The sequence below is a fragment of the Corvus hawaiiensis genome, chromosome 8, assembly GCF_020740725.1.
Source record: "Corvus hawaiiensis isolate bCorHaw1 chromosome 8, bCorHaw1.pri.cur, whole genome shotgun sequence".
NCBI classification, from domain to species: Eukaryota; Metazoa; Chordata; class Aves; order Passeriformes; family Corvidae; genus Corvus; species Corvus hawaiiensis.
Window position 1 is genome coordinate 33,021,794 of NC_063220.1, and position 22,757 is coordinate 33,044,550.

The 22,757-nt window shown below is 37.4% G+C and overlaps 1 protein-coding gene across 2 annotated transcripts in view; it reads right to left on the reverse strand.

Annotated features, from left to right (window-relative positions):
- The window catches only part of PBLD (phenazine biosynthesis like protein domain containing), a 31,976-nt gene that overhangs the window by 5,585 nt on the left and 3,634 nt on the right, over positions 1 to 22,757 (reverse strand). The window contains exons 3-9 of one of the 2 annotated variants that reach the window (XM_048312091.1): positions 20,886 to 20,984; positions 20,241 to 20,350; positions 20,068 to 20,097; positions 19,445 to 19,533; positions 18,168 to 18,340; positions 17,234 to 17,296; positions 11,778 to 12,396 (exon numbers count right to left, since the gene is read on the reverse strand). In XM_048312091.1, coding sequence (XP_048168048.1) covers positions 12,284 to 12,396; positions 17,234 to 17,296; positions 18,168 to 18,340; positions 19,445 to 19,533; positions 20,068 to 20,097; positions 20,241 to 20,350; positions 20,886 to 20,984 — 677 coding nt within the window. In that variant the 3' untranslated portion in view covers positions 11,778 to 12,283. Of the gene's footprint in view, positions 1 to 11,777; positions 12,397 to 17,233; positions 17,297 to 18,167; positions 18,341 to 19,444; positions 19,534 to 20,067; positions 20,098 to 20,240; positions 20,351 to 20,885; positions 20,985 to 22,757 lie in introns of those variants that run through there. The other variant, XM_048312090.1, reaches the window with a different exon arrangement.

The window sequence follows — 22,757 nt, forward strand, 5'->3', positions numbered from 1 at the left end:
TAGGACTATCCAATACCAACAATTCACAAGAGAATGCTGTATCCTGAAGGGACACTTAGACAGTAACTAATACTGGAAGTGGAACAACAATCTACAGCTGCAAGAGGAGTTTGCAGTCATTTCACCTGGGCCTTCCCACCCTGGTACTGGACACCCTTCCCTACAAAGTGCTTAGAATATTTCACTTTCCTCTTCAGTCTCCCTGAGGTGAGCTCTTCCTTCTAGAAGCTCACGTAACTGCCCCAACTACACTTAAGGCTCTACCTGCCATACTGCCCTCCAGGTACCACTTCTCAATTCACCCATTTCTCTTCTGTTCCACATTATCCTTCTCACCTCCCTCAGGTGAGGCTCAAAAAGCAGAGCTCTCCCCAGTGATCCTGCACAGAACACCCTTTCAACATAACTTTGTTTGAAAGCATGCTTTTGCAACAGGAGGTCAGAAACCTCTTAAAAAACCAAAAAGGAGAAAGGAGTCCTTTTACCACATTACTAGAGGAACATGTCTCAAACACTGAGCTGTTTCTCATTGACACTATACACTAAATGTGGTTACATTATGTACCTTTGTATACACACATGACAGATCATGAAAGAAGTTTCCACTTAGAATGATATTGCAACTCACTGCACCACTAAAGCAGCAAAATAAGCTCATTTACAAAGCCAGTGAATTTTCCAAGTATCACCTACATCTCATGTGCTTAAAAATACAGTTATCTATCAAGGTCAACTCCACCTGCACACGCTCAGCAATCTGCAAAAGCTGTCCTGATGTTTTTCACATGGGGAGCTACAGACACAACACACCAGGGCACATGTGGTGACCTGGCACAATGTTCACTGGTCACTGCTCCACCAGAACTGTGCAAGGAAGCTTGGCTGCTACAGCACTACAGCTGTGGGAGGTTTGTTCCACAGCTGAACTGACTAGTCCGGGTAAAATACTGACTCTCTGTTTATCTTTCAGATGTGAATTAACCTGATCAGCACTATTTCCAGTAGCACTGGGCAATAAAAATTCAAAAAACAATTTAAAATACTTGTTAAGCATTACATAGGCATTCTGACACAGGCAAGAGCAGATCCCATTTATTTAAGATGTAATTCAGTTTCTTTAAGTACCTTCTATTTTCCTATATACCCAGTCTCAGAGAGACAAGAATCTTCCAGAAAAGACCTTCCATTATTATATAGCTTGAGACTTATTAAAAGCACTATGCATGCTATGCACCATGGAACAGATGAGGGAAGGAATCTAGTTTATCCTCCTGATTCCAGACAGGAATTACTGGTTTTTGATCTCCGATAGATGTTTTCCTAACCTGTTCTATAAAGCCTCTGACAGGGTAATTAGCAGCACAAGTGACAATTTATTACCTTTTCAGATACCAGGTACCTCAGGATTAGAAAGATCAAGTAGATGGTTGGGACATACTTAATCAGCTGATTTGACCATGCTTCCTCGCAGCAGAAGGAAGTATAAACTCAGGACTCTTGGGTTCAGCTCCAGGTTCTAGAGAGAGCAATTTTCCAGCGATTGTTTACCTTAGTCCTGAGGACCTTACCTTAGTCCTTCCCTGTCTTGTGGCCCCTCCCCTTTCTCTAACTTTTTCAGGAGTCTCTCATCCAGTTATCAACCTGCCCGTTCCTCACACCTGTGCATCACAGTCACCTCTGTAAAATACAAGGGGATCTTTGTGGTTACACGGATGTGAACTCCCATGTTTCACCCCTGTGCCCACTGCCCTCCAAATACAATTGGCTGGTCCATTTAGCCTCAAACCAGAGATGTTTGTTCCAAATGGATTCTGCAGAGATGGAAACAGCCAAAGACCAACAATTTTTGAACCTGAAAATGTTAACTAGGATGCATACAATTGTTTTTAAAAGTTTCTAAATGTAGCTAAATTTAATGAGACACATGACACTGAAGCACCACCAGTGCTACAAATGAAACAAAACCAAAAATCCCAAGCTTGCTGCAAAGAATGGATGAACCAAAACCTCTAAAAGGACATCAGCTGTGTTCTTCCTTAATCAATAGACATGGTCAGACAACCTCAAGTAGAGGATATGATTTGTTATTACATTTTACCTGCTGAAAGATCAACCTTTTGCTGGATCAGGTGGTGTTATGGCTTTCCTGTCCCTAAGAGCTCCTTCCTCCCAAACACCAGCAAGGGAGGCAACACAGCAGTCATAGATTGAGTCCGTTTCCCATGCCAACTTTGTGAAAAAATAGTCTTTCTTACCCTGTAGTAAGTAACTCTTAAATTACCTGTTTGCTATGACATCAGAAGCACAAGAAACACATTAACATTATTGCAATCACTGTTAAAAAAACCCCCTCAATTTCAGTTGCTCTACATTTAAAAAAATATCAAGACCATTCACGAGTTAGCCTTTAATTTTTTTTTTCTTTGGAACTGAGAAGAAAGCCTACAAAAAGCCCTAAGAATAGAAACTGAATGGGTAACTATGCTGAGAGATAGTCTGGAAATTCATCATGGAACAACAAAAAAGCACTTTCCCTAGAAGGCTCTCCCTAGCCAGCAGTTTAAGATCATCAAATACCAAGGTGTGAAAACACAACCCCTTTTTATTTTCTGATAAACCTTTTTCTCTTAATATCTGGCGGTTGTCTTCCTGAAACACAGGAGAACTAAATCTGTTCATACAGTACCTACAGACTTTAGTATTGGCAATGAACTGACTTTATCACAGCCTAAGGAAGAGACAGCTGTTACAGGAGTGGAGCTTTCTGTTTACCCTTGAGGGACAAAGGGAAGCAAAGGGAGATATAAAAGGTGTGTCACGGTATCAAAGGAGAGGAGTGTAAGAATGTGCTCCCACTGAGCTTCCCAAATACCTCATCAGAAAAAAATCTTATTTACAGTCAAACAAACAAAAACACTGGTTGTACATGCAGATTTTGGTCAAACAAGTAGTTTGATGTACTTCAAAAGTAGACAAAAAAATTGCAGCATGTTACCTATTATATTAAAACTTCTCTGCATAATTTGTAACTGCGAAATAAATGCACTCCCTGAGTAAAAGCACTGTTTCTCTCCCCAGACATGAACAGCTAATCCATCTCATTTCCAGTAAGGTTTTCTCTCTCATGTGCCAAATGTCCGCAGGACAGGACCAATAACAGCCACTCTGAACATTCAGATTTTTATTCCTTCCACCAAAAACATTGATTTTCTCCATTCTTTCCTACAGTGAAAAGTCACTGTCTATTGTCTATTCTCTACCAAGAGGCATAAAGACCTGAGACTGAAGCTGGTATCTTCCCTGCACCTGTAGCCACAAGAACAAGGAGATGTGAAAGTGAGTGCTGCAATCCACTTATGGGACACTACGGCTTGTGTAAAGTTTCTGTACCGTAAAGACTTTGCAACCTGCATACTGCTTCACTCAAAGTACAGAAATAATTAATGTGCAGAACAATACAAGCTAGTTTAAGGATGAAAGTGAGTGTTGAAATTGTTGAAAAGAGAAATACTTCTTGATGAGTAGACAAAAAACAAAAGCCATAGGGAATGGTCCCCATTTTGAGAAGCGGAAAAGTACATAAGGAAGAAGCTCTGTGTGGGATAAAACATGGTGTCTAATGCCATGAGCCTCTAAAGACCTGAGTATATTTGATATTCCGCCCTAAGTAAACTCACTGAATTGAATGGCAGTCTGCTTACAGTATTAGACACCAGCACCTGGAGTTTCAGGAAAAAGAGAAAAGCAATGAAAGGCAATGGGGAAAAACAAGGGCCACAAGATGAGATAAAAGCAGAGAGGCAGGCAGCAACAGAAAGTGATAATAATAAAACATGGGAAGGTTTCAAGTGGACTGAGCTGCAACAGTTTACAGTGGCAGGAACACTTGGTCCATAAGATTAGGAACTGTCTTTTGTTTTATTTCTTCTCATGCCCTCTGACTCATTGTTGTAATGTGAAGAAGAGAATGTAATGCACCTTGGAAATGAATTAGTTATACAGCTGATTCCTAGCCAATTAGGAAGAAGACTCTCAAAACTCCTCATCTCCCAAAAACATAATTAATGTTGTTTACCCAAAACAAAATTGTGTATAGATGGTGCCACAGTTTATCGACTGTAATAAGAATACATGAAGGAACAATGATGAGAGTGATGCCATAGGATGCTGTAAGCTTTTTATAAAATCATTTTTCACTTCAGAAGGAGTTATTTTCTTGTGTAAACAGGCATAAAATTACTACCCAGTGCCCTGCTTCTCATTGATTTCTACTTGGCACAGTTTGCCAGATGCTGTTTGGTCTAAGTGCTGCCTTGACCTCCACTGGTGACGCTGGCCCCTTTTCGCTTTGTGGTGCAGTATTTTCCCAGCAGGGAGGTCCCACCCCTCTAATAGTTCGGTTGCAACTTTTGCTAAAGGCTTGGAGGTTACCCATATGTTGTAGAGGAAGGGCCAGCCTGGCTGGAATTAACTCAGGAGTGGCGTCCAGCTTTGTGGCTGGAGCTGGCCCAGAGGAGATTATAAATGCCCCGAAACTAATTAAATATTTTGTCTCCTGCTGGTAAACAAAAGCGAATGAGGGCAAAAATACTAAATGCCTGATTTAACTAGGATCTGTAAGTAGCTTGACAACAGCAACCCTGAAGTCAGTGATGCATGATTTAAAAGCCCCTAATGGACCAAAGCTGTTACACAAATGAGATTTTGGTCGATTATCCTTCACTTTATATATTTGCAAAACTGTTACATAAATGTACTTCCTATCAGTTTTCAGAGCGTTTCACAAGAGCATTTCTGGGGTAAGAGCCATGAAGCCCAGATATTTATTTGGAAGCATTCTTAACTTTCACTTTTGCACTAAAGAAATACAGAAAGTAAATATAACCACCAAGAAAATAAAGGTACAAATAAGAAGTGACAGTACTTTCAGTAACATTTTCAAGGATATGAACTGTCAAGTGTTGCTTCACAATTATGAAAGAGAAAAATTCTCTCAGTTAATAACATATCTAGTAAAATTTTTTCAATTCAATTTTCTCAGCTAAGTGCCTTCTTCTAGGCACTTCTATTAAAATATATATATAAAACATATAGAATATATATAATCAGTTAAATTATTTAAATGCAGAATAATATATATTTAATCACCTAAATTATTTAAATAATGGATCAAATGCTGTTGATATATACAATTCAGATTTAATGTATTCAGTTGTGTAAATCAAAAATCCACTCTCATGGCATTTTAAATATTGTACGTCCATAAGGGCATACTATGTTTTAAAATACACTACTGCAGACTCAGTTTCTTTTCTTTTAGAAATATGTAAGAATTATCACATAAATATGCCATGACAATGTTTTAGAAGGTTAAGTGAAGAAAAGTCTTACAAAAATCCCATTACGAAAGAAAATGTGAATTCTGATTTGATGTTCTGTATACTGATTTCCCATGCATGCTTAACTTCATGTGTTTCTGTAATCCTACTGCAGCTAATGGGACTAATCCAGTATCCAAAGGTAAAAATAGCAGTAAGGTTTGATTGTCCAGGACCCCAATACATAATGCTGTGAACTAGAAAGTGACTTGTTAACGAAAGCAGAGCATTCACCTCATCTGCGAGGGCGTGTGTTCAATCTCTGTATTTTCCATAAGTCCAATTTTACTTGCTTTTTAAAAAAAACCCTTTACAATAAGGTTATCTTTATTTGCTGAAATTTGAAACTTACTGAAAAATGGCAAGGATCAAGTATATGAGTAAAAGAAAAGTAAACCTTAAAACCAATTGGTAGATATATTTACATATATATATATACACACATATAAAATATACAAAATATATATAGATCTCACTTCATTTTTATTGTACTTTACCATTAGATTTTTACTTTACAATTTAACTGTTATGCAAATTAAGTAATCCTCAGTCAGTTTAAGTAAAAGTTTATACTAAGGGCTGATGTTGCAATTACTGCTTTCCAAATTAAGGAGGAACTCTTGTAGCTCTCTTGGTCTGTGCCCTGCCCAGACAGCTGAGCGCCCATGCACACACTCATATTCCACATCTGCTCTTTTGTCTGGATGAACAGCAGGACGCCACAGAGGTTTCCCCATCAAAAGAAAGGCAATTCTAAAAGATTAAGATGTTCTAGTTAGGCACATGGTAACATTTGATGTTTCGGATTTTCAGCTCTCCCAAGTGTCACATTTGCGAGCTCTCACAAATTGGATGTGATGGGTGTATTCTAAAAGCTACCAGGAAAGGCAGTTGTGAATAAAGAAACACTTAATGTCATGCCTGCTAATAGATAGTACTGGGCTTAGAATGCACAAAGGACAATGTTTCCCATCAGGTACAACAGAACAAAGTGATAAGCCATGGCTAGAACAGCAAAAATCTCACTTCACCCCATGTATAAAGCAAAAGGACTGAACATTTGATACCAAAAAGCTTGTTGTTTGTTTTTTACTCCCATGAAGCTAATTGCTTCTTTTAATTCCTAATTATTTCAGGATTTCAAGAGTCTTGAATGTCAGCATTCTATAGGATTTCACCGTAGTTTTCTTTTGAATTACACGAACTCGAGGATTGGAAAGTTTTCCCAGACTTAATTATTATCACAGTGGAAATTTCAAATTAGAAGTTGTAATAATTTTTTACAGAAGTATTTTCAGCCACTTCCCTTATACAAGTTTCCTTGTTTCCATACAAAATAAATTACACAATCATCCTCATTTAATTGCATACATCATCGTTTATGTCATCAACTACTCAGGGACTTCAACTCCAGCAAAAAATGCAGGAAGGCAGCTCTATTTCTGTTGCAGCTGGCCTTATTCACATATAATTGAGAAGCAAAAAGATACATATTACTTTTTTCCCTTCTAATTTATAAAAAATGTCTGAGTACAGTAATAATTATATTTGTGTAATTCAGACTCAGTGAAAAATGTCTCAAATAAAGCTGCTATCAGTTTGAAAAATTAGGGATGCTTTTAAAGTGAAACCCTAGGAAAACTTTAGAGGAATATGGGTGACAAAACAGGAACATGTGTGTCATGTAGACAGGGAACACAAGCTTGTCTCCACTTTTTTCAGCAAGGCTGTTTTCCAGAAATGGTGTTAATGTTTTCTCTCCCAAAGCAATAAGGTCTCAATACATTGCACAAGGCCTTTGCATAGGTCCAGTTGGAAGAAGCATGCAAGAAAATTTCTCCTAGTTAAGAAAAGACTGGCATAATCAGTCTCAGGTCTCACTAAAAGAATAACATCTGAAAACAATTGAGGAGGGGAAACAAACACCCAGAACTTATGATATCTCCTACTTCTCCTTGGCTGGCAGGAAAGGCTAACAGAAGCGATAAATTCATATTGTACTGTTCTAAGGATCAAGATCCCACTTTCTTTTTGTCCATCTCAAAATACAAGGGCATAGCACAACTTAATCCACACTCCCAATCAGCAGGAAATGTAGCAAAGATTACACCTCCTAAAGTATAATTCCCTTTGGAGCGCTTCCTGGAACTGACTGTATTATTCTTCAGTCGGTGCTAGTGCTTGATAAGACAACCGAAACCTTTGTTAAGAACTTCCAAAATTCAACAGAAATACCAATTAACTGGTATTCTGTCTGGAACTAATTTAATTCAAAGGTGTCGTCTAGTACCTTGGGATATGGTGTGTTCTGCTTTGGAGAGAATCAATCAGTGAGAGATTGATGAAGGGGTGGTGAGGTCAGGTTTGCAAATACAGAACCATCTGCAGAGTCTCCTGGGTTGGTACCTGCAGCATAGTAATTTACAGGAGCAGGTGTTTCCTTTTAATATACATTTTTTTTCTGCTGAAATTGTAACTCTATTGAAAAAGTGCCTGCAGTTTTTTATTAAGAGGGTACTTTGTTCATTTTTGCTATTAGCTAACTACTGAAAGGTTTCCAGAAGTTTTAATGCCCATAATCCTTAAAAATACAGTTAAGAGGCTGTGATGTTAAATATGGAAGTCAATCAGACATCTTCAGAAAGCTGCTACATATAAACACAATAAAGCCCAAAAGTCTGTTTTTAAAACAGAATTATATTGTTCAGGAATGAGCCATTTCTTCCCGAATATGGGTGACTGAAATTATCATAGTTGTTAAGATTACAATTTCTTTCTGTTTACAGCCATAAATAATTATGGAGAAAGGAAGCTTTCTGAAACAGAAAAAAAATTTCAAGACCTCCAGATGGAATTTCCCACCTGAGTTGAGCTTGGTAGGATGGGCACTCTGGTCAATCCCAGAGTTTGGATCCAAAGCATGGCAAAAGGTCAGTAGAGAATATATTTGAATTCAAACTCAGGTTCCTGGGTTTGTTGCACCTCACACCCTGCTCCAGCTCTACTATGATCTACATTATCTCTTCTCTGGCCTAACATCTCTCAACCCGACTCCCACATCATCCAAACTGTCTTTGCACCATTGACATCAACTGGTGGCAAACAGGGACATTCTGCCCTTCAGGGTTTGAACAGTGCTCACATTCTACAGTCTCTACACAGGCATTACACCTCTTGCTTGGCACAAACCTCCTTCATTTCCTTAAAACTTCTGCCTCTTCAAAATTCTAGAGAATTGTTCTGGAGAATTTTCCTTGGATTTGCCTGGTGTATCTTATCTACTCTGCAACTCTTAACAGGACAAAAATGACATACAGAAAAGTAGTTTCTTGGTTTGCGTGTATCACCAAAAAAAGTCACAGAACACTGCAAAGTGAATAAAACTTGGGTTTATATGAATCGCAGCATTAAAACCCAAGGAACATCCTTCTTTGCCAATCAGTGAGGCAAAACCCAAGTAAAAGTGCACCTCTCACTAAAGAAACCAATCGAGTTAGAAATGTTTATTTTTAAATATTCTGTTTTAGACATTAAATCTAAATGTCTTAGTCTAAAACAAACTTCCTAGGAAAAAAAAACCATACACACTATTGACTATCTGTCATATACCAGATTTTGTTCTTTCACTTTCCTATTCTTTGGAAATTTTTATTTATGGTTGACAGTAAATGTCAGGAAATAAAAGGACAATGACTCAGCAATTGATAAAAATCCCTTGTTCTGTGTTTTGTTTAAGTCTCTTAATTAATTTCAAGACAGATTTACTCCTCTGGGGGAAAAAAATAGATGTGAAAATCAAATGTGCTTAATTGGCAGATTTTTTCAGTTTTTAATTGAACTAATTTAATTTTTACCTGACCAAGCATCGCTCTTTATTTTAATTTAGGGGATTTTTTTACTTCTGGGAAGGTTCCCTCTGTTGCCGGTGTGCTTCCCTGTCATTCTGATGAATACTGAGACGAAGAAATCTTTCCTTTCCCACAAATAACTGCCTCATCTGTTGTTAATTTCCCATCCCATCCCTTATGGAACACATGGCTCCTTTCTATGACCTCTTGCTGTGTGCACATTCATGAAGTCTTTAATTTCCTCCTGCAAAATTTTCCAAATTTAATAACAACTTTAAATGTATGTTTTCTGTCTATTCTCATCTAAATAATACAAAAGAAATGCAAAGCATTTTCATGAATCCTTTAAGCAAATCTGTTAAATGGCTTATTGAATAAAAAAATGGCTTCCCATTTTCTTTACAACCCTTTTAGCTCGACATTCATTTCCACAGCAATAAACTTGTATGTTTTCTGTTGCTCACTAATGTTTCTTGTTTTGCCTCCCTCCTCATGGCTATGTGCTTTCCTCCTGGCCCCTACATGAGCAGTGCCTCTGCAGAGACACACTTTGCCAAAGAAGCAAAATAAGCAAATGTGCATTTAAATGTTCATGTCTGGGCTGTTGAATGTAGCCGTGGATTTACTCCAGCCTTACAGCGGCCTGAAACTTCTGTTGGACAGTCTCACAATAAATAACACTCAAGTGCACAGGAATTTTTGGAATTGTATTGCCCTTCACGTAATTTGCTCTTGGTTCAACACATCTCTATGCCACCAGTCCTAATTAAGAGAGCAGCACAAAACAGTTCTGCAAATCCTCTGCACCAGAAACACTAAACAAATGCTTTACAAAAGATGTGAAACGAGGCCACACAAATTCTAAATAATCTTTAAGTTTGCACAACCTATTTTTTGTACTGGGAAAAACAGAATTTGTCACAACAACTAATTTCCTTTACTGTTAACTGAAAATGTGCAATATATTAAAATAAATCTTAGTGAATAATCAGGATCACCAGGTCAGCTACACAACATTTCATGAGAATAAAGTTGCTTCTCAGAAAATAAGTGCTCTTTTTCTTGCCACTCTCAGCAGCCTTACTTGTTTTGCATATGGTTGCATGTTTAATTAGCAATCTTTCTGTAAGTGTCTGCAATTAGACAATGATGATTAATAAAATAACTCCTTTAAAGCTCCATTTAGGCAGCAGAACTGCACAATCAGGTATAATTAATTCATCATTAATAAATCATGGTTGATTAACTAATATGTTGATTACAAACACATTACTGCATAGCCTCCCACCTGAGCTCTGGTGATTTTTCTACCCTGAAAAGAAACAAAGTAGTAGTAAACTATTAAGAAAAAAAAAAGCTTTAAGCAGCAAAGATATTTGTTTGGTCAGGAAATTTATGTAACAAGCCTTTTTAAAATGTATGGACCTTGTTCATTATTAGTCCTCTTGAGTAAAAGAAATAATTGTACTGTCTATTTGTTAAATGTGGATGGGTGAACAATAACTGGTTCTTTAGTTCATTTATATTCCTAAGGAAGGCTTTTTTTCCACAAGCGTCTCCGATTATGGGCCAGGTTCAGTCTTTGTCTAAGGCAACAAGAAGAATTAAATGCAGCACCACAAGGCTGCAGCACTGCTGCTCCAGAAGATCCAGGTCCCCTGCCAGAAAGGGAACAATCCGAGCTGTGGCTAGAGGAGGCCAAGGCTAAAGCTGCCGTAGCAGCCGGGCTGCTGAGCTGCCTCCACAGCTGTGATTTGCACCTGATAATACATCCACATCTATGAATCATATTTCAGCTCCACAAACTTCAGCAAGACTGAATACAGGAGAAGAACGTGCATTTCCATTTGGACTGCTTTTGCTTGCCACCTAGCCCCTGAGCTGAGTAGTGCATTTAAATCACTTTTTTGGTATGTTCTTTGTAGCTGCTGGAGATAGAAAGTTCTGTTTAAGTTAATTCTAAGATTCTCACACTCTTACTACTTGTCCAGCTACTTGGACTTAAGTAAGATGTAAGTAACAAGTTCTGATAAAATTCAAAGTAAATGGAAGAAAGGGAACTTGGCACAGCTAAGTTCCTCATGATTTATAAAGGGATGACATCCAACTGTTCCCATAGTATGAGACTGTCTTTTGAATTCAAAACACTTCACCCTGAAATATTGCAAAGAACTAAAGCAAAGCTTAGGACAGAAGTGACTTGAAAGGGAAAACAGTTTTAGCTAGAGTAACTGAAAGTTCCATACTCCTAATTAATCCAGTGAAAGACAACATCATGGTAACAAAATCTAAAGCAGCACACTTCATGAAGATTATACAAGAAACGTTTAGTTTAGGAGAAAATCTTCAGGTTTGGAAAAGTAATCAACATTGCTGTAACCAATAAAGTTTCCTTTCAGATCTTAATCAGCTTTATGTGCATCACAACGCCAATCTGTTAAATCTTTCTTCTAAACCTTTAATTAAAAGTATCGACTAAGCATTAGTGCTATGATCAAAGGCAATACCATTCAACTTTGAAAAATACTGTTCATAAAAGAGAACCACAAGGTACGTTTCTAAACCATTTATATTTTTTCATATTTTAATTCAAATAAGTTGATGAACATGGCTGTCATTTCAATATATAGCAGAGAAAATACCACTTTTTTAAAAAATTAATTCAGATGTCATGAAAAATTATCAACATGGGAAACGTTTGATTATTTTATCAAACAGGTGTTTACAGTTTAATCCAGGAAGCAGTAAGGGCTTTTAACATGGAATTTGGAAATCAAGAGAAGAATGATTTAAAAGCAGAAAAATGAGATAGCTGCACTCAAACATTTTCATAGGTCAGTGTACATAGGAAGTGGCAAGATGGAAGTGAAGAATACCAAGGACCTTGAAGATCAGAAGTGAGTACTTTCAAGTAATTTTAAAAATGGACAATGAGTAATCTAAGACTTTTGAGAACAGTAGTGATTCACTGCCTAGAGCTGAGACAAAACCATCATAATCAGAGTATCATGGAGATTAGTGATTAGTGAGAGGAGAGGGAGATTGGTGTCAATTCCTTCAGAAAATCAGGTTTCCTTTTAATACAACAGCAGTTTGCCCTGCAATGTCAACTCTTCCGTCATTGCGCACGGAAATCTTCAACTCTCCTCCACGGCGGGAACATTGAAAAGCTAAACAGAAACAAGAGCCCAAAGTTAAAAAACTCGTGTGCATCACAAATTATTTAAAAATCCATGAAAACTCAGGGAAAGGAGGCTTCTGGCTCCAGAAAGCAAGCAGCACCAGGGACACCCTGGATGAATTGCCTTTATGGATGAAGGTCAGCTGAGGGTATATTTCCAGCTAGAACTTGCCTACTGAGTCTGACAAAACTGCTACTTAATACAAGCAGTGAAGTGTAGTTTGCTTTGTTGTAGCAAATTAAGTTTCTTCTGTGTATCTAAGAAGTCTTGAATTCACCCTTCACAGGATACAGTTTGTGGAGGGAAGAAGGAAGAACACCAAGTGTTATCTGCATGCAAATGAATATCATTTTACTGGCACTGAACACCCAAAGTTGATGCTACACTCAAAGAACGTGCCTGGCTAAAGGGTGAATAAGCTCACAAAGGCAGTGGGAAAAGTCTACAAAGAAACACAGATCCTGCTTCATCTGTCACAAACTGATGCCAAATTCTTACAGAGGCAGCAGCAGATAATGATTTATAGAATCCTGAAGATATAATTTAATACAACTGGATAAACTTGAAGTAGAAACAGCCTTCTGCTTGTAATTAATTAGAGAACTAAGCTTTTGCCTGAACTGTTGAGTCCTACACAGATGGGATGATAATGTTCACTTAGCATGTGGAGTCTCTAACTTGTTTCAGCAGTCTCATTTTAGTTGCACGGCTTGACCAGAAAATGGTCTGGTTCAGATGGCATTTAGAAAAGGTTTGAGTTTCGAGCAGTGTTGCTTTTGTGAAAGGCTCTAAATGGATGAAGAGGCAATAATGTTCACTCTCCTTACTCAATGAACTTCCAACTGCTCCAGAAATTGTCCAAAGCTAAAGGGCACATTTTTCCTCTCAAACCCACAATTTATAAATTGGGTAGAGGTTGCATTCAGATCCCAACAGAGCACAAGCTCTCTGATGGCATATATTCGGTATGCTTTAAAACTATTTCTCAGCCACTGCTGCTAAGACAACTCTCCTTTGATCAGGAGATTAGATTCTCAGACAAAGCAAGCACTCTAAAAGAGTGGAAACAGGAGCTATTTAGAGATTGAGATTGATACTTTCTGTTCTCTTCCATTTATAGAACCATGGGTTGTTTTTAACTTGTCAGAACACCATCTATGAATGGAGTAATGCTTTAACTGAATATTTTAGACTGTTGAAGATCCAGGCCTGCTAAAATTGATCAATTATTATTTCCAGGTGTGAAGACACACCTAAGATATTCCACTCCAACCTGCTAGCAGATTTAAATAAAAGAGATTAATTATTCCAGCTCTTCAAAGGTTGGTTTGGTTTTTTCTTCTTTAAATGTTCAAACAGAACTGGCTCTTTCATGTCAGGATTACTGAGATTGTTTTGATATCGGTCCATTTTATCTTATTTTTAAAGAAAATAAGAAAAGTTTAAAGAAACTTCCAAAGCAGAAGAAAAACAAAAAATAACCCACAAAAGAAATTTTTAGCCAAGCTTATATAAAAATAATACTATATCTATTCCTTCTCTCACACAAAAGCACTGATATTTCACACTATGTCTAAGCATAAACAGGGCTGCATGGAACATTTCAATAACTAGAGGATTTCACTCAAAAGCAATGCCTCTGGAGGCATTCAGGCATCTCTGATGTGCACTCACCTTTTAGATCACAAACTCGTTGCAAGCCTATTCCATGTCTGTATTTGCTAGGAATACCTCATACTATACGCAGATTTTATACATATTTTCTACGAAAACAAATATGTACAATTGTAGAAACAACATCTAACAGCTGAACTCAGAGCCCTGGACTCCTCTCTGATTAACCTGACACAGAGGAAAGTTTAGAAGCAGCCACAAGGCCTGTGAGATTGAGTATGCTGATATCACAGTGTCACACACCCCTGCATTCACACATCAGCTGGTGGCCGTGTACTAACATTATCCTGCTGTGTTGGAGCTCCTTACCAGCCTAGATGTAGCTCAACAACCACTGCTTACAGAATTTAAGGACTAATGGAATTTCTTCATAATGTCATCAATGACATCAACTTAGGAAGAAGTGACACTCTTGTAACAATATTTTTTTTTTAAAAAAAAGTCGTATTTTTTTTAAATTCCTAAACCCTATAGAGGAATGCTGAAAGAAGCACTTGTTCCTTACGTAGGTGAAATTAAGATCTCCAAAACGTTTTTTTATTCTAAGAAAGAAGGTGGATAAATCTGCTGATTGATAGAGGGAAACACCTCTCCTTTGAATAAATATTACACTTGTGCATAAATCTGATGTTGTCAATCTATATGTTGAGATTACTTGGAAAAGATGAAAGCTGCAATTAAAACTCTTGACTTCATAAGAATTCAAATTAGCAAAAACTTAAATACAGGTAGATTTATTGTACCTTAACGAAGCAACAGCTTCTGTCTTTTTATGTGTTTTGTTGTCGTTGGCAATGGTGGTGGTAATTTTTGTTTAGTTTCTGCCCCCCAAAAAACAACTCTTAAATGCTATAAACCTGTTCTATACTGGAAGAAATCAGAAAAGTTAAAAGCAGTAACAAGACAAAAATTTCCCCACAAATTAATACACTTGTGTGAAGTAAACAGGTATAGCAAGATTCCCCTAGCTTAACCTGAGATTAAAAACTGTCCTCGATAAACCCTTTCTCATCACAATAATTTGAGAAGTCCTCCCTAATTTGTTTGGTTATATGGAATTCCTTATGCACATTTATAAATGTTACCTTAGAAATATGAAAACAATGTGAAGGGCTGGTACACAGTTGTTATACCCTGCATCCAGTTGCAACTGTGAAAGTCTATATATCTCATATGAGAGATTATAATTTTCATACATTGCAGAGACTCCTCAAATGAAAGAAAGGCAAGGACTGATACAAAGCCCTGATTTAACCTGCAGCTTAAACTCAAGGACACATACCCAGCTTCAAGAAAGATCATAAAGTATTTCACCATGTAAAAGTACTGGAAAATTCTCTTTGTAGTTAGTGGGGGTGGTTGTTTTTTGACAAGTCAGTCTAAAAAAAGTAGGAAGAGAACCCAAACACAGGAAATTAAGTCTGATGCTTCAGCAGAGCTGCAGCTGACCTCTTCCTAAAGGTCTCAATAGCCAGAGAGATCTGACAATAGATTTAATGTTCCTCATTTTTATATTATTTTGTATGTAATCTGTTTGGGAACTAACAGATCCTTCATTTTATGGAAGAAATTCTTCCTTTACTCTTGCAATAAAAAGTATCGGATATTACAGAAGCTACCCCAGAGGTTTCTAAAAAGTCCAAAGATGCTCTTATTTATTAATATTTGGTGATATGGAATGTCCGTGAATGCCAGCTATCTTTTCCAAATAATCTCATTAGTAATAGAATTTGCCAAGTACTACCTGATACCCCTCAGATAGACACATGTAAGGAAAAGTTATTTCTCATAAACATATATCAAATTAACTTGTCCTATTTAAAACAGTTTTGTATGATTTCTACCATAGAAGAAGTTTGAGGACATATATGCATGGAATATGAATTTTAAAAAAACCAACACAAACCTGTCTTATGGACAGATAGGACTGTTTTTGTTCTAGACACATTAAAGAAACTGATTACAGCATTAATTGCCTTGGCTGCTTGAGCTAGTTTCTCTAAAGTGGTAACGGGACAGTACACACAAAATACATGAAAATGCAAAACAGGTAGAAAGTGCCAACTGTAAGTGCAGACAGAATTCCAGTCTGAGTACTTAAAGAAGTAGTGTCTATAGATGGCATGGAGAGTTTAAATTCCACACTAACATCCAAAATGTCGAAATCTTCTGAGAAACAGCCAGTCCGTAAGGACACATAACCAAAGGCACTTTTCATCTTCAGAAAATACGTTGAGATTTCCCCCCCCACCTCCCAAGATTATTTAAGCTATCACAGATTATTGTGTGGTGTAAATGCAAATGCAAGATCTTTGGGACAGAATGTTAAACCTTTCCTTCAGACCATGATGGAAAAGGTCTTGTTCATGATGGATCCTTTACAGACCTTCCATCCTCAAGAAAATCCATTTTGAGATTCATTTGACCAAATACATGAAGGCTTATATTCAGGGTAGCTGTTTGTTCAGAAAAGTGTTTACTTTTATGGACAAAGAACCTTATTAGATCAAGTACCCAACCTCTGTTCTAAACTAAATGTGACCAAAGGCTTGTGTGCAGAATTGCCCTGGGTCCCCTCTTGGGGAACCAGGTAGGGGACGAGGGTATTTTGTATTGTTTCCCTTGTTCTTCTGTTCTCTGGCAAAGCACTAGAAACATGAGAAGCCAGGAGTCACCTAATACCTCTTCATCTAGCATTGTCATATATTAACGGTTTCTCTTGATTTTTTTCCACCAGGTTCTTAAGTTTCTTGCTTAATAACAAAGATGTGATCTAATAAGCATATCTCATTGATTGAATCAAAACACATAAAAAACATCAACTGAGGTTCACCAAGCTTCAGTTATGACGAAAGGCCATGAGAACTAAAGTCCAAAAGCCAAGATCAAAAACTAACTGCAAGAGTTATGATCCAGAAATCAACACTTCAAACCCCCCAGGGCATGGTGTGTCATGGTGGTGGACAGGAAAGAAAGCAATTTCTCAAAGATTATCTCACACACAAAATATTACATAATATTCTATTCATCTTGAGGAAATGGATAGGGAGTTATTGCTACAGTTTGGATTGCAGTAGTAATACAACCTTTCCTTTACTAGTTAGTAGATTTACATAAATTGACAGCTTTGCAATAAAACAGTTTATCTTACCAAGCATTTCCTTCTTCCCCAGCTGCTCTGACCAGTAGCTGCTTAAAACAGCATGTGCAGATCCTTAAAAGAAATTGGAAAACAAAGTAGAGAATTAAATTATAATCACTACTTTACAGAGCAAGCATAGTCAAAATGTAAATATCATCAACCAAGGGCCACGTGTGTTTAGAGTATAAAAACCTAGGAGTTTGCACAGCAGACAGAACTTAAGGCTTTAGAATTTCAATTATTTATGGCAAAGCAGTATTACTTCCACATCATCTAGCTTCAATGGAAATCTTGCTTAGATAAGGGCATCATCATTAGCCACAACTCTCAGCTGACTAATAATTAACCTGTAATGAAATGGTACCTAAGCAAAGAACACCATCCTTAGGCAATCATCACCATACCAAGTGCATCACACAACAGACAGTAACACATCTTGCTGCCCTAAGTGCACAGCTAGCTGAGTTCTCAAAGGCCCGAGAACAGAAACAGTTAAGTGTCATGAAACTAGAGAAGATCTCAGCTGAAATACGTAGGAAAAAACCCCCAAACAAACAAAAATCCAAACCACCACCACAAAAAACAAAACAAAACAAAACAAACAAAAAAAAAAACCACCAACAGAAGTGGATATAAATTTCCACTGCAATACTCATCCAATACTGACCTAGTCTTTCACTTTTCTCTAACTGGAATACTTGAGGGAAAAAGATCTGAGAAAGACACAAGAATATGTGGCCTAATGACAGCAAGAAGCTGATTTGATTTTTTCTGAATGAGTTGGCCTCAGTCATGAAAGATTTTGACGAGCACTCCTTCTATCTATATAAACCAGTAATTTATAAGAGACTCCAGAGTACAAAAACAGATTAATGGATTTTAGTAAGAACCTTTGAACTGAACTGAAACAAAAGTATGAGTTGCTTATCATACAAACACATACCTGTAACAGGGTCTTCCAGAACTCCATACCAAGGTGCAAAATATCTGGAGTAAAAATCATGGCCTTTTCCACTGGAATTTCCCTTAACAGTGAGTATGAGTCCTTTCACTTTTCCAGTCTTTTCAGCTGACAAAAAGTGTTGTGCACTCACTTTCAATTCTTCCAACACAGACCTTGAATATAATTATTAAATTTTAATAGCCCATATTCTTCATTTTACATGAATGTAAGTATTGAAAAGAAAAATAAAGCTATAGAATCATCTTCTCTATAATTCAAAACCAGCCCTAAAATATTAGGTGAGATAAGATTCCTAGCATTGTCCTCCCAATGGTATTTGACAGAAAATTACCCTGAATCTAATACACTCTGAGTGAACTCTGGAAAAATGCTCAAGCCATGCATTTCCTATTTAGTTCTGAAACAGAGCACCCTGAAATATTAGCCACCAAAAAAAAAAAAGAAAAATCACACTTTGTTTCAACATTTTAATCATTGAAAGAATTATTGCCTCACTACAGAATGTACCAAGTGTTCCACCTCCTTTCAGAGCAAGCAAATAACTAACATCATTCAGGTCTTCATGGCATTCTAAAGCAGTCTACAACTGTCTGATACCTCCGTACAAAACAGTCTGAAAGAATGAAAATAGCAAGTACTCAGCTGAGAATATTTCTCCCCATTACCTCAGACTTTAACCATGAATTAGGCCAAACTTCAAGTTCATAATTATAGTAATTTGGCCTGATTAAAGAAGTTGTGTTTCAGCAGTAAATACCTAAATCATACTTGAATTAACAATGAAATTCAGCTGAGATTAACAAATGCTTTGGACTAATTTGAATTGGAATTTCCTCTCTAAAGCTACTTATGGGGCTCTTAAGCATGTGTAAGCAGATTACAGTCCAATGGAAGTAAGAATCCCTGGCATTCTGTCAATGTGCCCTGAACTGAAGCAGGACTCCTAACTTCCTGCTAGGTTACTGGATCATTTTTGGACTCAGATGGATGGGAAAAATACACCATCATTTAAACTGTTTCCTACATCTCCTTCTCTTGAAGACAGATTTCAGAATGATCTTACTCAGCTTGCAGCTTCAATAAGTTCATATTAAAAAATAAAATAACCACTTTACACAGAAATTTAAAACAGAGGGTTTTAATCTCCACCTGATTTAAAACTAGATAGAAGAGCCTAGTGTGTAAGGAATAGAGATTAAACAAGCCAACTCAATTTCTGCACTCTTGATTGAGAAAACTGAAAAAGCATAAGACACCTTTCGTAAGTATCACTGAGGCGGACTAAGAGTTTCTTTGTGTCAGGAGAGTAACAGAGATCTTGAACAATCATGTCACCAACGGCTGCCTGGTAGAAAATGTAAAGAAGACAGAGAAAAAAACCATCATCACTTGAATATAAAATATTATTTCCTTAGCATTTCTGTGAAGCACATTCCCTGCTAGAAGAGGGCTTATGCAAAGTCTTCCATGCAATCCTCAAGTTCCTGCAAGCAAGATGAGCAAATGCACCAAGTGCATTAATGGATATGGCTCAGTTACAAGCTCCATATATGTCTACTTGGAAAAAAAATCCAGGATCTAGAGGAGTGCAAGAACACAGACTGCCCCCTAATGCACACAAAAGGCTGAAAATGCCATTGAAATAAATATTGACGCTTCAGTCAATGGTAATGGGAGACACAGGTTCAGCTGCAGCATTTTGGAGAATTACATTCCCTGACCTACTGAGTCATTACTCAGAGCTTTGAAGTTTGGTGTTTCAAATTCAGGAGTACATCAGGCAGTGCCTTGTCACCATTTTTTAGCCATTTTAATATATAAAAATAAGCAAAGCTATTATGAATGTTTTTCTAAGACAACTGATAGATTCTTTTTTTACCTTTATTAATTCTTCTACTTCCTTAAGTTCCTGAAGAAAAAAAAAAACCACACTGTAAAAAATGGAATATATATGTATCTATCTATGCAACTATAGACAGACACATATACCTACATACACATACAAACACATACTTTCCTTGAAAACCTATCATGAATAAAATTTTGACTGACCTGGGGGTAGGCTGCGTAAAGCGGCAAGTCCAGGACAATATGATCTTTCGCTTGTCTGGCCTTTAATTCCCCACTCAGTGTCACAAATGTGAGAACTGAATTTGTATTTTCTGGAGAGAAAACATCGCAACATTATCAAACATAAGAATTTTAATCTAAATTATTATAGCCTTAGAGTAGCTCAGTATACTCAGAAAAAGTTAGTTATGCAGCTCAAATATATCTAGAGTAAGTCTGTATTCTGGGCAAAATTCCCAACTAACTCAATAAATCTGCTGAGGCTAATAAACACAGCAATGGTCACGGAATCCTTCCTGCACATGCCTAGAATGAATGAGAATGTCCTTTTAACAGAAAGAGCAATATTCCCTATTCATCAAATCCTACTGTACCTCTCCCAGGTGACATTTGCATATTTGGCACTTTTCTTAAACAAGAGTAATAGTAGGGCATTGAAATCAGAAGGTAGGCATCAGACTACAGCCTTGTAACGACAGAGCAGTTGTAAAAGGCAATACCCAGGGTATCTCCATTTGTGTTCCATAAATGTTCTGAATGTTCAATTGCCTTTTTGTAGAAAACGGAGATGTTAATTAGAAGGAAATGTTCTAAAAAGTTACAGTAATGCATAGTCTGTAAACATACTTTGTACGTGAAATAACACAGCAGCTGATGCAAGAGTTGCATGACCACAAAGAGGAACTTCATTGGCTGGGGTGAACCATCTGAGCCCAAAGCAGGAACCTTGAAAAAATAGAGTCTATTTAGTGCTGTGAAGTGGAAGAAGTCTATTTCTTCATTTTGTCTCAACATACATAGAGTGATGATGTTTCAGTTAATCAAAATGCATGTTACAATCAGTTTTGGTCCTAAACACACTTTTAGGTACCCATTTTGCACTGATTTTGCAGAATAGCTATCCCTTTTGAATCAGGTCAACAACCTTTGCATGCTGCAGAGATTTTTCTTTTTCCTAAATAGGTCTTATTTAGAAGACAAAGCCTCTATGCCCTTGTGTATTATGAAATCCTGAAAAGGCATAGTCATGATCTCTATACACCTGGAGGCTGGGTTACCATTTAGAGGTTATAAATGCTCTTGTTGGTATAATGGAACCTGTATTGGAGCTAGCTCAGTTATGAATTATTTTGCTTAAACCACTACTCAAGTCTGATAAAAGTCTCTAATGTCTACTCACTCTTCATTTCACTAGAAATCATATTTCTATTTGCCGTTTAAAAAATTTGGAACACACATGAACAATACTTGATTTCCTGTAACTTTTGCACATGCATTTCAAGCGAATAATTACCACACAAATGCAACTAAAAGTGGAAAAGAAACAAATGATACTTTTTTTTTTAAATCCAGTCTTGTAATTGCCACTGCAGAAAATTAATGCATTAAAGTCAGTCCCCTCTAATGAAAACAAATAGGAACCCAATAAAACCTTGTGGTGGAAACTAACGGCCACAGCAGTGAAGTGCTGTGAGTGAGGGGGGGCCCAGCCCCCAGCTGTGAGCCTGCTCCACTTGTTAATGCACTGCTCCAAGTGGAAGCTGCAGCTGGGAGCAAGAGCACATGAAGGATCCATGCCCATGCCTGAGTGGAGACAGACAGCTCTGTGACCCAGAACACCTGCCTGGATGCTCAGACATACAGCTGGACTCGGACTGAGAGGACATTGAGTAATCTCATAAATTCACGTGTCCCTAAAATAACGGAGTTGATTGGTTTGTTTTTTTCTTTAATTAATATTAAATTAAACATACTGATCACAAATGCCTGCAAAAACATACACTGTGTCCAGGAGCCCTCACCACACCAATTAATGTTCCAGAAGCAGATGATAAATGGCATTCTGATGCTCCTGGTTCACTCCCACCACCCCTCAACACAGCCAGTCTCAGGTGTAGCCGAGTCGACTAAATTTTTTGAAAGAACTTGTGCACCTCTTGGGCAGCTGTGTGGGTCTGAGGCCACAAGCTAGTCCATTAGATCAAAACCACTTTAATGATAAAGAAGTTGGCATTTTGTATGCTGTCAGATAAGGATGACTTGAAAATAAATGTGTTAAACATATTGCTAACATGTTAAACATATGCTAACATGAAAAATGGAAAGTATTATCCCTTCCTGCTCCAAGCGATTAGTCTAACCCTAAAACAAATTCCAATTTATTAACAACAGCAGCAAGCAATTATAGTTACTACTATCCTTAATATTTTTAATTACAGTGACTGTACCGCTCCCTGAACAATCTATCAAACAACAAAGATGATAGACATAACTCCTTAATCTGCAGTCTAGGTCCAGACTAGTGGAGTCCCAGCCCCTTGGCTCATTATTCCACACAACTGCCAAGTGAGCAGATTCAGCAAAATGATTCAGCTGAAAACGAATCCACAGAGTGAGTCTGAACAAATTCTGAATCTGTCTGACGTTTTCTGTCTTGCCCCGTGTCTCTCCAGTTCCCCTCCCAACATATCCACATGCCCTACCAACAAACACCAAAAC